Genomic DNA, 12,669 nt, shown 5'->3' with positions numbered 1-12,669 from the left:
CACAGCGCGCCTGGGTGCTACCTCCCTCTCGAGCGTAGCAAAACGCCCCTTTCCCCAGCCCTCCCCAGCGCCCTACGCATCATTAAGCGAAGCTCCAACACACAGCCCGAGCAGCGCCCCCCCCAGCAGCCCGGGGCCCGCTCCGCTAGGACGCGCCCAAGATGGCGCCCGCGAGCGGCCACAGCGGGACAGTGCGCGGCGGGGCGTGAGGCGAGGAGGCGATAGGCGGTCGTCTCACGTGAGGAGCTGAAAAGGGAAGAGCCGGGCTGTGCGGGACAGAGCTGTAGTGCTGGAAGGAGGTAGGTGGCATTTCCTGGGTGCTGCTGCCCAGGTATTAATGCACCCTAAAGCGTGGGATAGCACCGCTTCACCGCGCTCCTCAGGGGAGGCCGGCGGGAACTATAAGTCCCAGCGTGCACCGCGCCGCGCGACCACGGGAGGCCGGGCTGTGGGGGTGCAGTGGCTGCTGAGATTTGTAGTTCCGGGGGGGGGGGGGGGGGGGTGGTCCCTCAGGGGGCGGCGGCTGAGTGGCGGGAGCAGAGTAAGCGCTGAGGGGGCGATACCGCCAGGGCCGTGGGGCAGACGGGGACTGACAGAGAAGCGCCTTTTTGGGCTGGGCAGGGGCTGTTTTAGAGCTGTGAATGGGCTGGTGCCCTCCCAAAGTTTGTGGGGTCCGAGCAGAGCCCTGTCTTTTTTTTTCCCCTGCAGTTCATCCACCGTGAGAATGAGACACCTCTGCCCTCCTGTTCTGCTCCTCACACTTGTGCTGCTGGTGCATTGCGGTCAGTGCTCGGCCGTCCTTGCTTGGGCCCAGAGAGGTGGGTGAGGGGGCTCCGAGGCATCCCCCACCCCACACATCAGGGGAGACCTCACCTCTGCTTCCACACCGACCTTTGACTGTACCCTGTGCTGAGGCAGTGCTCTCACAGTTGGACCACTATCACAGGACTCTTGTAATATGCTTCAAGAGTCATGCTTGGATCACATTTGAACATCTGGGTACCTCACGTACCTCAAGCAGTAATTTTAAACTAAATTTTAAGCACTATAGCTACCAAGTTACTGAGATCACATCACAAACAGTGTCTGTTTAAAGTACCCTATTGCTTCCTCTTATCGTGAACTTTTGCTGCAATTCAAATATTTAGATTGCTCCCTTGTGACACATTCGACAGTCATTACATTCCCCTTTTAAGTTGTTTAGTCTCCTTGAAGTACTGATTTTTTTTTCTTTATTCTAATATTACCCTGCAAATAGTAATGGACAATTTTCTTTTCCCCCCTCAGATGGAGTCATTGTACTCTCTGTCCCTGAAGTGGTTTTGTTAGAAAATGGAAGTTCAACAAATGTCACAATATCTCTGAGGTAAAACGATGATTAGAAACTTTGTTTTGTAGTTTTTTTTAATGAAAATGGGAGGAGAAAGAAGGTAGAACTTCACCATATATGTAAACTTCCCTACAGACTTGGTTAACTGTGCATAGAGAACCTGATCTGTGTGTGTGACTGGCTGCTTCTAGACCATCACATCACTGAAGTACCACTTTGGACCAAGATAGAGCCATGGCATCTGAAATGGCCTTACATAGTTCGTCTCTGGCAATATCCTATACCATTTGTATGGAAAATCCAGCAGAAGATATTTCATAATGTCTACCTTGTATTAGCTGATTGAATTGCCTTCCGTATGTGAGCTTACAGCTCCTCCACTTCTTAAATGGTGCTGAAGAGGAAGTTGCATTTCTTAGAAGCATCACAAAATTTTAGCAAGAAAACAGAACTCACCGTTTCTAGCAAAGAAATGCAGTTACTCCAGATTAGGGACTGAGGCATCCAGTCTCTTTTTTTTTTTTTTTTTTTTTACCATCTCTCCCAGGAAAGGAGTGTTAAATACTTACACTTAAAGATTCCAAAGAGCAGAGGTGCGTGTGAAGGGAATAGCAGATAAGCGCCTTAAGTGCAATGAAGAGGAAAATAGCAAAACATGGGTGCAACAGTGTAGAACTCTTATTTCTGCAAAGAAGTATGTAGTACTGCAATTTTGTTCATGAACAACTACAGGCATTTGAACCTTATGATACTGAGTATACTGCTGTACAGTCAGACCTCCTGGACAAATGTTCAGAGGAGTTCTTGGGTAAAGCTGTTCAGGACTATTTTACTTTTTTCTCTTACACTGTACTGTAATTTCTGCTTATTATCACCCCACTACTGTCTATCCTTTGTGCCTCTCATAATCCCCAAAATCCTACCATTGACCTTGTCATCCCTCTTCAGGTTATGCCTTTGCTATGCCATTTGTGTGGAACAGAGGCAAAACATGGCCATGTAACTGTTCAGTGCCTGTCACTAGTTCAGATAAAAATTAGTACAGTGCTCAGAGATGTGATGTTGCTGTCCTTTTAACTACTAAGTAAGTAGGTACTGTTGTGTACAGGCTGTTCATTGCAGCCTGAATTAGAATTAGCAGATACAAAGATTGTTTCAGGGCTGTGAGAGTGAACTCAGGCACCAGTCTAACCTGGTTCTTCCATCTTTACAGGGCTCCACTAAATGATACATTGGTGATAACTCTTAATATTACACATTCATCAAAACACAGCACCATTGTTGAGCTACCAGATGAAGTAAGTGATAGAATAGACTTCTGACTCTATGCAAAAGCCTGTTGCTGGTATGGTGCAACTCTCCTGATTCTTTCCTCCACTTTGCCTTGCAGATTCAGCTGCCTGCAGGTCACACTAAGGCAGGCTTTCAAGTGAAAGCAGATGATGTTGGACAAGTAACAGTTTATCTTTATACCAGTAATTCCAACTTAACTGGGTGAGAAACTGGTTTTTAGTTCTGCTTGCTATACTGCTTTGTAGAATCTGGACTTCACAGAATTCCCTCCCTGAAGCTAATTGGACACAGACAATATATAGTTGAGAAGAAGTGGCCCTTCAGCAACCCTCAAGGTAGTCAGATAAATATGAGCAATGGAAACAGGAGTGGTAATATTGATATTTTAGACTTATACCAAGCTCTATAAGAGCTCTTATGGCTTCTTAGTCTGCTTTTAATAACCTATCCCCAGAGTCTCAAAAATACATGTTCTGATCCAGGAAAAAATTTGTTTGTCAATGCCTAGCAGGAAACTATGCTCACTGTGCAGAACTTGTTCTGGAGTGCTAATGCTGTATACCCACATAATCATCAGGTGATGCAGGTGTTCTGCTCCCTGGTTAGGGGAGCCCTCTGTTCACAGATTCTGGTCCTCTCTGCCAGGAAAACAGTCTAGCAAAAGGGAGAAAACTGGATTCTAGTTTCATGTTGCCCAGATGCTACTTATCAACAGGATACTCCTGTGTTAGTTCCTCATTTTACTTCTCCTTTTAAGACTTGCAGTAAAAGCAGAGGTAACCACATTCACAAAGTGATCAACAGGCCAGACATGATCATGGGGCTTTGCTGGCAAAGCATGAAAAGTGAAACTGCTCTTGCATAGCAGACCTTGTGCTTAGACTGTGGAAACCATAGGAACAACATAACCTTTTTGAAGATTTCTATGTAGAATAGAAAGAGTAGAAGAGAAAGGAAAGGATAGGTTGAGAATAGGAGTGGGAAATATAACAGGAACACTAAAGAAAGGGGGAAAAGCCTCAATGGAAACTAGCTTTGAATCTTTGTTTTGTCTCAGTGTCTGAACTCTGCTTGCTTTTCCTCTGTGAGCAGAACAAAGCAAAAGACCATGAAATAAAGTATGAGCAAGCAAATTAACCATTTGTTTGTACTAACCTTCAGACCTAGGATTCAATTTCAAGTGATTCATAGCATCATAGTGAAATATGTTGATGAGGTGATTGGATGGATCTATTTCCTTGCTTGGTCTATCTCCTTCTATCCTCAACTATTTGAGAACTGGCGACGAAAAAGGTAAGGAAACCTAAGAAGTGTTTGCAAGTCCATTATGCACTTCTGAAAATCTTGTTCCTAGGTTCAGGGACAGTCTTCATTTTTGGGATTTATGCATGAAAAGACTGGACTAGGAAGAAAAGCAGAATAAAGATTGGGCCTGAATTTATGCAGCACCAGTGAGCTTTCAGATATGTAGATCAGAAGAAACTAATGCTGAAGTTTACCATCCAGTATTAACTCCTGATAGAGGATGACTTCCCTGTTTCCTGTCGTGTCATGTTGTATATATCATCTGGCCAAGTCACTTGTGCTGACACCCTCAAAACTTACTTCCCTTGTGAGCTGCTTACTAGACAGCAACTTGTAGTGTTTTCATTACATTAGCTCCTCTTAAACAAAGTGACTGCAAGTAGGGAAACTATAACATGAAAACTGAAGCAGTCACTTTGGCAAAGATGCACTGCTGCTTCTAGACTGGCATGATTTTTATCAGGCTAGCTGAGCTTTCGAAGAGGTAAAGTTAGACAGCAACAAGCTTGGCAGTGAGAGCAGTTGTGAATGCCAGTGCGTGGCATAAGAAAGGATATTTCACCTTACTATTCAATGAACTCAGCATCATGTTGTCACAACACCTACAGCTTTGGATTTCAACAACAAAAAAATGCCTATCTGGCTGTACATTCTAGGGATAAGTAATCCCTTAAGTTTAATTATATTTATCTCCTCTCCTTTTCTAGTGTTGTTGGACTAAGCTTTGACTTTATAGCACTAAACCTTACTGGCTTCATAGCATACAGTGTGTTTAATGTTGGACTCTTCTGGATTCCCTTAATTAAGGTAATCATTATTTTCTTTACTATTTTTCAGGAGTGAAGGTATCTGTATAAGGGACTTATGACACTTAGCTAGTTTTGGTTTTTCTTACACTTAGGAAGAATTCTTACTCCATTACCCCAACGGAGTGAACCCTGTGGCTATCAATGATGTTTTCTTCAGTCTCCATGCAATAGCTCTAACACTCCTCACCATAATCCAGTGCTGTATTTATGAGGTAAGACTCAACGTTGGACTGCTCGGGTAGCTCTGGCAGAGCTCCCTCTGCTGGGTTCACCCTACCCAGCCTACTTTAAAGTCACCTATTTTCCCTCCCTTTCAGTGGCCTTCACAGTCCAGCAGCCTTATCTTTTTTGAGCTAGTAGCCACTCGTGCAAGCTTTGCTACTTCAGCCTCATAAACATTCTGAGCTTACAAGTAAACTTTTTAAAGACCCAAAATAACTAAAGCAAATAGGCAAGTTATAAAGTCTCCATATCAATCTCTAGCCAACACATAAATCATGTTTCTACACAGTACAAATACTCACACATTTTGATTCCTCACCTTTCAAAGTGTTCTTTGCACTAGAAGATTCCCTGCAGTTGGATAAACAAATTGGCTTGGCTTCCCTGACTCCACCTAAAATAGCTGCAGAGGCCCATTTGTAATTCTCACCCACTTCTCAGGTGAGACTGATCACTAACAGTCAGGTGGTCTTCGTAAAAGCTCTGATCTGAACAGGTGATTTGCTTTACCTAGCAGCTGTTTCTGTTTTGAGGTGCTTCCTCTGGTAATGCTGAACGTGAAACTGTAACAGCATGTTTATCACCATTGTTGAGAGCAATATAATTTTTTAGTAAAGAATGGGGAGACAATGATTCTTTTACTGCAGTAAGGCTTTAGCAGCCTTTTGCATATACAGGAACTGTTGATGTCATCAGCCTAACTACAAGAGCTTGTTACGGGTGTGGCGCTGAATCATAGGTATCATAAATCTTCAAAAATACTGCAGCAACATTTTTCTACTTTCTTATGAACAATAGCATTCTGAATAATGCTTTTGAATATTGCACATTAAGCTTCTGCAAACCTACAGCTGACTGCTTAGAATTCCCTCATGGTACGAGCCTTACTGGTACAGCAGTGGGTTTTGAACTGTAACCTTCTGTAGCACTGAGCTTGTTTTTTTTTTTTTATCTAACAAGTTTCTGGGAATGGAGGACCAAGGGCAGTCTAAGTATATCTGCATTTCTCTTTCAGCGAGCAGGTCAGAAAGTATCCAAAACTGTTGTTGGACTACTGGCACTTGCATGGATTTTTACGTTTACAACATTGTTTCTTGCTGCAGCTGAGGAGATGACATGGCTACAGTTCTTATTCTGCTTCTCTTACATTAAGTTAGCAGTCACATTGATAAAATATTTTCCACAGGTAAGCCTGAACTTTTCTGGTTTTATGTTAGGGTGATAGTAACAGAAGTCTAAAGCACATGTTCTTGAAAGTCAGACTAAACTAAACCAGCAATTATTGTTTGTTGGTCTTTTAGTGACAAAATAATGTAAAGCTCCTATGTAGTATGTGTCATAAATGCTCACTTTTTTAATTGGGATTGCCCAGGGCCCAGCTACAAAAAGCCCAAATGAAGAAAGATAGCTTAGTTGTGAGCTTTCTTGCCAGATAGGAACATCTTTACCTTCTTTGAAGACTGGAATAAGATTTCCTCTAACACAGTGCCACAGCAGACAGCGGAGGCCTGTGTGGTCTTAGTCTTAACCAGGTGCTGAAACAAACAGGTGATTGGCACACTAAACTTCTTGTTACACATTCAGGCATACATGAATTTCCGTCGGAAGAGTACGGTGGGATGGAGCATTGGAAATGTATTATTAGATTTCGTCGGTGGAAGCTTCAGCCTTCTGCAGATGTTTTTGCAGTCATACAACAATGGTAAGGCTGAATCTCAGCTGCTGGGGCCTCTTTTAATGGGGTGGGAGAAACTTGCTACAAAGCAAACAAAAACCTACAGGATTTTATCCTGGGAGGCTGTGCTATGGTAGCTGTCCTTGTACTAAGAATTAAGAATGTTTCTATTCCTAGAAGATAGAAAGTAATGTAGCCATTTTGAAGAAACAACAGGAAGAGTTATTTGCTTTGTACCAACTGTCTATTAGTCAGTCTTGAAGTACTGAAGTAAGGTAGGTAATAAATGTGAACTTCTCTAATCTTGCGTTTGACAGATGAGTGGAAATTAATCTTTGGAGATCCAACCAAGTTTGGCCTGGGTGTCTTCTCCATCATCTTTGATATTGTTTTTATGGTTCAGCACTACTGCCTTTATAGGAGACAGGGGTATGAACCTTGTGAATAACATCTCTGAAGATTAAAAACTTTAAACGGAACTTGCCCCTTCCTGGCCAAGGGATTTGAAGATTCCTACTACCAGTTATCGGAAATACCAGTTCTGTTTATACTTTAATCTGCCCTGGCATGGAATACAAGCTGCCTTGCCAAATACCTTAAAGGACGTCAAGCTATCTAGCCTTCACTTGCAGATGGAAGACTTATGCCTGTGGAAGCTGCAAAGCCAGCTTTAGCTTGAGCTGTCCAAGCAGCGCGTGGATCTTCTCAACTAACAACAGGAAAGAAACCAAAACTGCATTTTTTCAATTGTGTACCACTCCCAAAGTTCTGGCTTCCAAAAATCTGAGATCATGTTAAAGTAACCACTTAAGATATTAATAACTAAAGAAGGTCTGTGGATTTAAGTTCTGCTACTGACTCTTCACAGACCTAACCACAGTAGAATACCACTCAGGGTGGCTGGCAACAGCAGTAGTGGTAACTGAAGGAGTAATAAAGTTGCTAGGGGGAAAAAAAAGGGAAAAAGAAGGCAACTACAGATGTTAGAACTTTTTCTCTAGAAAGAAGAAAAAAAAAAAGCACTGAATTCCTAGCTCACTTAAACCTCTTTCAAAAGGTGCTAAGACAAGTGCACTAACTTAACTTTGCTTGGTCCCACTGACATGCCTTGAACTCTAAACTGGATGGTAACGATTAGACTGTCAAAGGTGGTGTTTTGAAGTGGATCATGTTAATTAACAGCCCACTAATTAAAGGTCTTAAACATTTTTGTTTCTGTGCAACTTTCTATGTATATGTTGTGTGTCCCAGGAAGAGATTGCTAACTTTGACTGCATTTTAATGATATAGTCCAAAATCTGTCACTTAGAGGCAGAAATGATGTCTCAGCTGGAGGCATGTGAGTGATATGGCATTAAATGTAAGGAGAAACAGCTCAGATAATCCAACTTTGTTTTATTGTGTGTAAAATCAAGTGAAATAGCAGTACAAATAGGAGCAGTTTTTACAGTAACAAAAATAACTTCAGCTTGAAAACCTTGAAATTTACCACTGAATTCTTAAGTTACAAAATTCAAAAGCAGTAATGGAGTAATTTAATAGATATAAAAATGGTAGATAGGTATCTGCACATGTGTACAGAAGTCTGAGATCCAGTAATAAAACATACATATATGGCACAGCAGTAATGTACTGAATAAGTTAGACTACCACCTCAAGTTCTATTTACAAGCTTACCTGAAGATTGCTTAAGGAGAGTACAGATAAATGAATCAACTGAGGTGGATTAAAAACTCCAGTTTGGGGATAATTGTAAGGCTAGCTAGCTAACGAACCACTAGTATGCCATGTAATTAATTTATTTGTGCAGAAATTTAAATTTGGTCAAGAGGCACTTGGACAATTTACTGGCATATTCATCTCTTCAGTCAATAAATCAGTCATTTGAACAATCTTCTAGATAGAAGAACAGGCTAAAATCCACCCTTCCCATTTCAACTCCAGTAGAAGTGAAGAACTGAAGAATGCGGATACAAGCAGCTCTTTTGGTAAGTCTAGCAACAGCATATTCTTAATTTGCTCATCCTGGTTCATATTACTTTCATTTAAACTTGATTCATTTGTTACAAATTACTTAGGAACAAGGAGAATTAAGTTTTCTTCAATACTGAAGTTGAACTGTAGTGTCTCAGAACTTTTAGTACCTGCTAAGCGTGCTAAATCTAACAGGTATTAATAACATACTCGGTTGTTTGGCTGAAAAGGCTGCTCTGTACAGCAAGTCTTTGCAGTAAGCCATAATGCCCCCAAACTTTCAGCATACTGTCTAACCAGCACACAATGTGAGATGAGTACAGTGCTCCTTCCTACAGCAGCATGCAACTCTTAGTCCAGGCATTTTAATTAGATAACATGGGAGGACAGGACAGCTCAATTCTAAAAGCTTAAGTACAGCAAACCCTCTTATCTTACTTGGCAGAAGCCAAATTCCTCTTGAATAGGAAACCTTTGTGCTACAGAAGAATTCTGTCAGAACTGAAGCTTTTTTGTGTGCCTCCTTAGATAGTTAGGGTTTGGCCTGTCTTCCTGGAAGCTATGATTATAATAAGGTCGTCTTCCCGTGTACCTGCAGGGAAAACTTTATAGAAGCACTCTGGGGGCCTAAAATTTAACTACTGTTAATTTCACCAGAGAAAGTAAAAAATAGTGTTTACCACAGTTTGGAACATGTACTTTTTCCAGACAATCCTTCCTCGCTTGATATCCAGTCTACGCATCTCCCTCCCTAACCCTTCCCCAGTTTGATCACTGATTAGGACATCATGGATTGCTGCACAGCCTTCTGCAGAGATTGCCTGGTCACCAGCAGCCGTACCACTTCTTCATTTCTTTTTGTCAGCCTCTTCCTAGCTTGGTCATGGGTCACCATTGTCATATCCCAGCCATTCACCTAGGAAAACAACACAAGGCTTCAATATGCAGAGAGGCTGTTGGCTGCCTGTAGATGACCTACACCTAGCAGCTCTTCTCAAAATCCAGTCTATGGAAACAAGCTGTGGACTCATAGGTGTCCTATAATTAACAGCTCTATAAGCATATCTAGTACACTGTTCTCAGACCACAACTGTTCTTCTAAGCCTTACATACTGTCCTGGAAAGTACCCAGAAGACAGAAATCTGCCTGTAGTGTGCAAATGGTACTGGATTAGCACTTGTCTTTGTGCTTACCTGCATGATCTTGTCCCCAATCTGTAGTCCTGCAATTTCTGCTGGGCCTCCTTCTGTCACCCTTGTTACATAAATACCCTGGGGAAAAGAAAGAAACCCCCATTCACTTACAGTGAGTAGACTTCACAGAAAAGCCATTCTACTAACAGTGCAAAAATACATGGCAGCATATTACAGCATTCTGAATAAAAACAGGTTTGTCCAGTGTTGAAGAATAGAGAAGTTAAGGAGAGCTAACTCAAACATGGGCTCAGTCTGCAGAGGATACCAACAAAATAACTTCAGCCAACAGTGTGAGAGGACAGAATCCAGGCGCACTCCCGGAGTGCTTGCTGGCTGAATTTGACGTGCTCTGACCTTGTCAGTCTTATCTTCAGAGAAAGGATTTTGAGTAGGGTCCTGATCAATGCCACCTCCAATGCTGAATCCCAGAATCAAGTTGTCACCTTGGCGAAGCTTATGTATTTCAATTCTTTGCTAAAAAGAGAAGATGACAAAATAACTGTATTGTGCTTACTGACAGAACTCTCAAGACCTCTTCAGACTGCTGTGTGTCTACCACAGATACCATAAAGCTCAGGTAACTCCAGGAGAGAAGGCTGTACCACAGCCTCGGCTGAGGTTCTTACTTACAATACCTGCAGGTATGATGGCTGGCTAACAGATCTAAAAGCTGTTGGCGGCACAGAACTATCACACAGCATTTGCTATCTTTTGGTCACACGCAGTCTTGAAGTGACAATTGGCTCTGAGCCATTCTCAGCCCTACCCTACGACAGCGGGAAAGGAAACCACCTGCAAGTAGGAGGGCACTCACACCACTATACAGCTGTGCTCTGAGTCAACCTTTCACCACCACCCTGAGAAAGGAGGGGAGAACAGCTCTCTTTAAACATGAGTCACATCTCGCTGAGCGGTCATCACCCACATCCCAACCAGTGGTGGTTTTTAATCAGTGCCTGGCGTTCCTGCCTCACCCTGCCAGATACAGCCTATTAATAGGATGTTTTCCCTTATGAAGGTTATCAGCGTTTCTGTAACGCACAGCTGGGCTCCTTGCTGCCTGCCGAATGCAGGCGACTGCCAGGCACTGCCCACGAACGCCGCGCGGCAGCCAGCTCCTGCGATCCCCGAGCTGACACGGAGAGGCACAGCCCAGCTGGGACAGCGACAATCAAAGTTCTGCAACTCGCAGCTGAAGGGCAGGGCGTGCCCAGAGCCACGCGGGCAGCGCTGCACGGCCCCGCTGCTCTCCCCGGGGCCACACGCGCACAGACTTCGCTCGCACTGCTTTAATGAAGGCCGCCCGCAGCCTGTAAAAGCGCGTCCTGCGGCTGCGGAACAAAGAAACAGCGTCCGAAAATGTCACACCGCTCAGAGGAGCGGCTCCGCCGGCACCGGATCACGACAGCCGAATTCGCCCTTCCTCAGCAGGGCAACCGTGCGGGACGAAGCCGCTCGGAGCTCTCTCCTTTCCTCGGATCTCACACCGGGAGGAAGAGAAGCGATGCGGTTCAGTTCCACCGAACCAACAGCGCCCGCGGTTCGGAGCCAATGCCCGCGCGACCGCGCCCTTCTCCCGCTCCTGCGCCCGGGACTGACCCGGTCCCTCCACCCGCACCGAATCCCGCCGCCCGCCCGCCCAACCCGCTCCCGGCCCGCCTCGCCTCACCACCACGGCGGTGACGGGCTGTCCCGGCACGTACGACATGGCCCCACACAGCCGCCCGTCGCGGCCGCCGCCCGAACAAAAGCGCTTCAGCCGGCCCCGCCCCCTTCTGCCCTCAGCCAATCAGACGCCGCCTCGCCCTCCGCCTCGCAGCTCGCGCCGGAAGTGAGCCGGCTTTCCCGGCGCTCCTCGCGCCAAGATGGCTGACAGGAGCTTCCGGCGGGGAGGCGCGCGGTGCCGCCGCGGGGGTAAGTTGGGCCCGCAGGCGGTCTCGTCTCCCCCAGCCGTGCTACCGGGGCCGGCCTGTGGTGACGGGTTCCGTGTGCTGTCCCCTGGCAGGGTGCGAAGCGTGACGGTCGGGTCCGGCCGAGGGCTCTGCGGAGCAGTGTGCGGCCGTGGATGAGAGGTACGGGCCGGGGCGGGCGGGCGAGCGGGCGGTGCCGGGGGGACCCGCGGGAGGCGCCGCTTCGGCAGGCCCCTGGGTGGCGACGGGCCGAGCACAGCGCGTGTCTGCTCTCCCTCAGCCCAGCTGGGAGCCAGGAGGTCCCCGAGCCCGCCTGAGAGCCATGGCCGCGGTGGTGGCCAAGCGCGAGGGGCCGCAGTTCATCAGTGAGGCGGCCGTGCGCGGGAACGCGGCCATCCTGGACTACTGCCGGACGTCGGTGTCGGCCCTGTCGGGCGCCACGGCGGGGATCCTCGGGCTGACGGGCCTGCACGGCTTCATCTTCTACTTCCTGGCGTCCGTCCTCCTCTCCTTGCTCCTGGTGCTGAAAGCCGGGCGGCGATGGAATAAGTACTTTAAATCCCGGAGGCCGCTTTTCACGGGAGGGCTCATAGGAGGGCTCTTCACCTACGTCCTGTTCTGGACTTTCCTGTATGGCATGGTTCACGTCTACTGAAACAACGGCTGTGGTAGCCACGGTGGTTTTTAATGAAGCAGGAGGACTGTTGCCAAACGTCACCCACACAACTAGGCCAGCTTACCTTTTAAACTTGTTCATTGCTTGTATCCTTAGTACTGTCAGTAAATTATGTCCGAGTACAAATGAATCGGTAGTACTGTTCTAATTAAACTGAATGTGAAACCACTTGGATGCCTCCCATGAATGTTTGTTTGGTGGCAGAGGAATGACTTATTGTCCTTAACTGCAGTCACAGCTGCAGGTTTTGCCCACCTTCGTTCCTTGCATCCTGTGCG

At 45.8% G+C, this 12,669-nt stretch overlaps 3 protein-coding genes across 5 annotated transcripts; 2 read left to right on the top strand and 1 right to left on the bottom strand.

Annotated features, from left to right (window-relative positions):
- Nucleotides 1-132: 132 nt before the first annotated feature.
- On the top strand, nt 133-7,842 carry CTNS (cystinosin, lysosomal cystine transporter). 2 transcript variants are annotated; one of them, XM_015295844.4, is made up of 11 exons: nt 133-299; nt 709-782; nt 1,288-1,366; nt 2,544-2,628; nt 2,721-2,824; nt 3,785-3,916; nt 4,636-4,735; nt 4,830-4,949; nt 5,975-6,145; nt 6,544-6,661; nt 6,952-7,842. In XM_015295844.4, the coding sequence occupies exons 2-11, from the start codon at nt 725-727 to the stop codon at nt 7,080-7,082; spliced, it is 1,098 nt and encodes a 365-aa protein (XP_015151330.2). In that variant the 5' UTR covers nt 133-299; nt 709-724; the 3' UTR covers nt 7,083-7,842. The 2 variants fall into 2 exon arrangements, with proteins under 2 accessions (XP_015151330.2, XP_415851.2); XM_415851.8 differs by having other exon boundaries at nt 709-818.
- Nucleotides 7,843-8,009: 167 nt separating this feature from the next.
- Nucleotides 8,010-11,531, bottom strand: TAX1BP3 (Tax1 binding protein 3). The gene is made up of 4 exons (XM_415850.8): nt 11,475-11,531; nt 10,160-10,279; nt 9,803-9,880; nt 8,010-9,524 (listed from the first exon to the last, which is right to left on the bottom strand). Exons 1-4 carry the CDS (start codon nt 11,511-11,513, stop codon nt 9,387-9,389), a joined length of 375 nt encoding a protein of 124 aa, XP_415850.1. The 5' UTR covers nt 11,514-11,531; the 3' UTR covers nt 8,010-9,386.
- A 112-nt stretch (nt 11,532-11,643) lies between these two features.
- Nucleotides 11,644-12,559, top strand: EMC6 (ER membrane protein complex subunit 6). 2 transcript variants are annotated; one of them, XM_046902696.1, is made up of 3 exons: nt 11,644-11,719; nt 11,811-11,877; nt 12,001-12,559. In XM_046902696.1, exon 3 carries the CDS (start codon nt 12,038-12,040, stop codon nt 12,368-12,370), a length of 333 nt encoding a protein of 110 aa, XP_046758652.1. In that variant the 5' UTR covers nt 11,644-11,719; nt 11,811-11,877; nt 12,001-12,037; the 3' UTR covers nt 12,371-12,559. The 2 variants fall into 2 exon arrangements, with proteins under 2 accessions (XP_046758652.1, XP_001234671.1); XM_001234670.7 differs by having other exon boundaries at nt 11,996-12,559.
- The last annotated feature ends 110 nt before the right edge of the window (nt 12,560-12,669 follow it).

The sequence above is a fragment of the Gallus gallus genome, chromosome 19 (assembly GCF_016699485.2).
Source record: "Gallus gallus isolate bGalGal1 chromosome 19, bGalGal1.mat.broiler.GRCg7b, whole genome shotgun sequence".
In the NCBI taxonomy this organism is placed as follows: domain Eukaryota; kingdom Metazoa; phylum Chordata; class Aves; order Galliformes; family Phasianidae; genus Gallus; species Gallus gallus.
The sequence above is the reverse complement of the archived record's forward strand: the minus strand, read 5'-3'. Positions and strand labels throughout refer to the sequence as shown.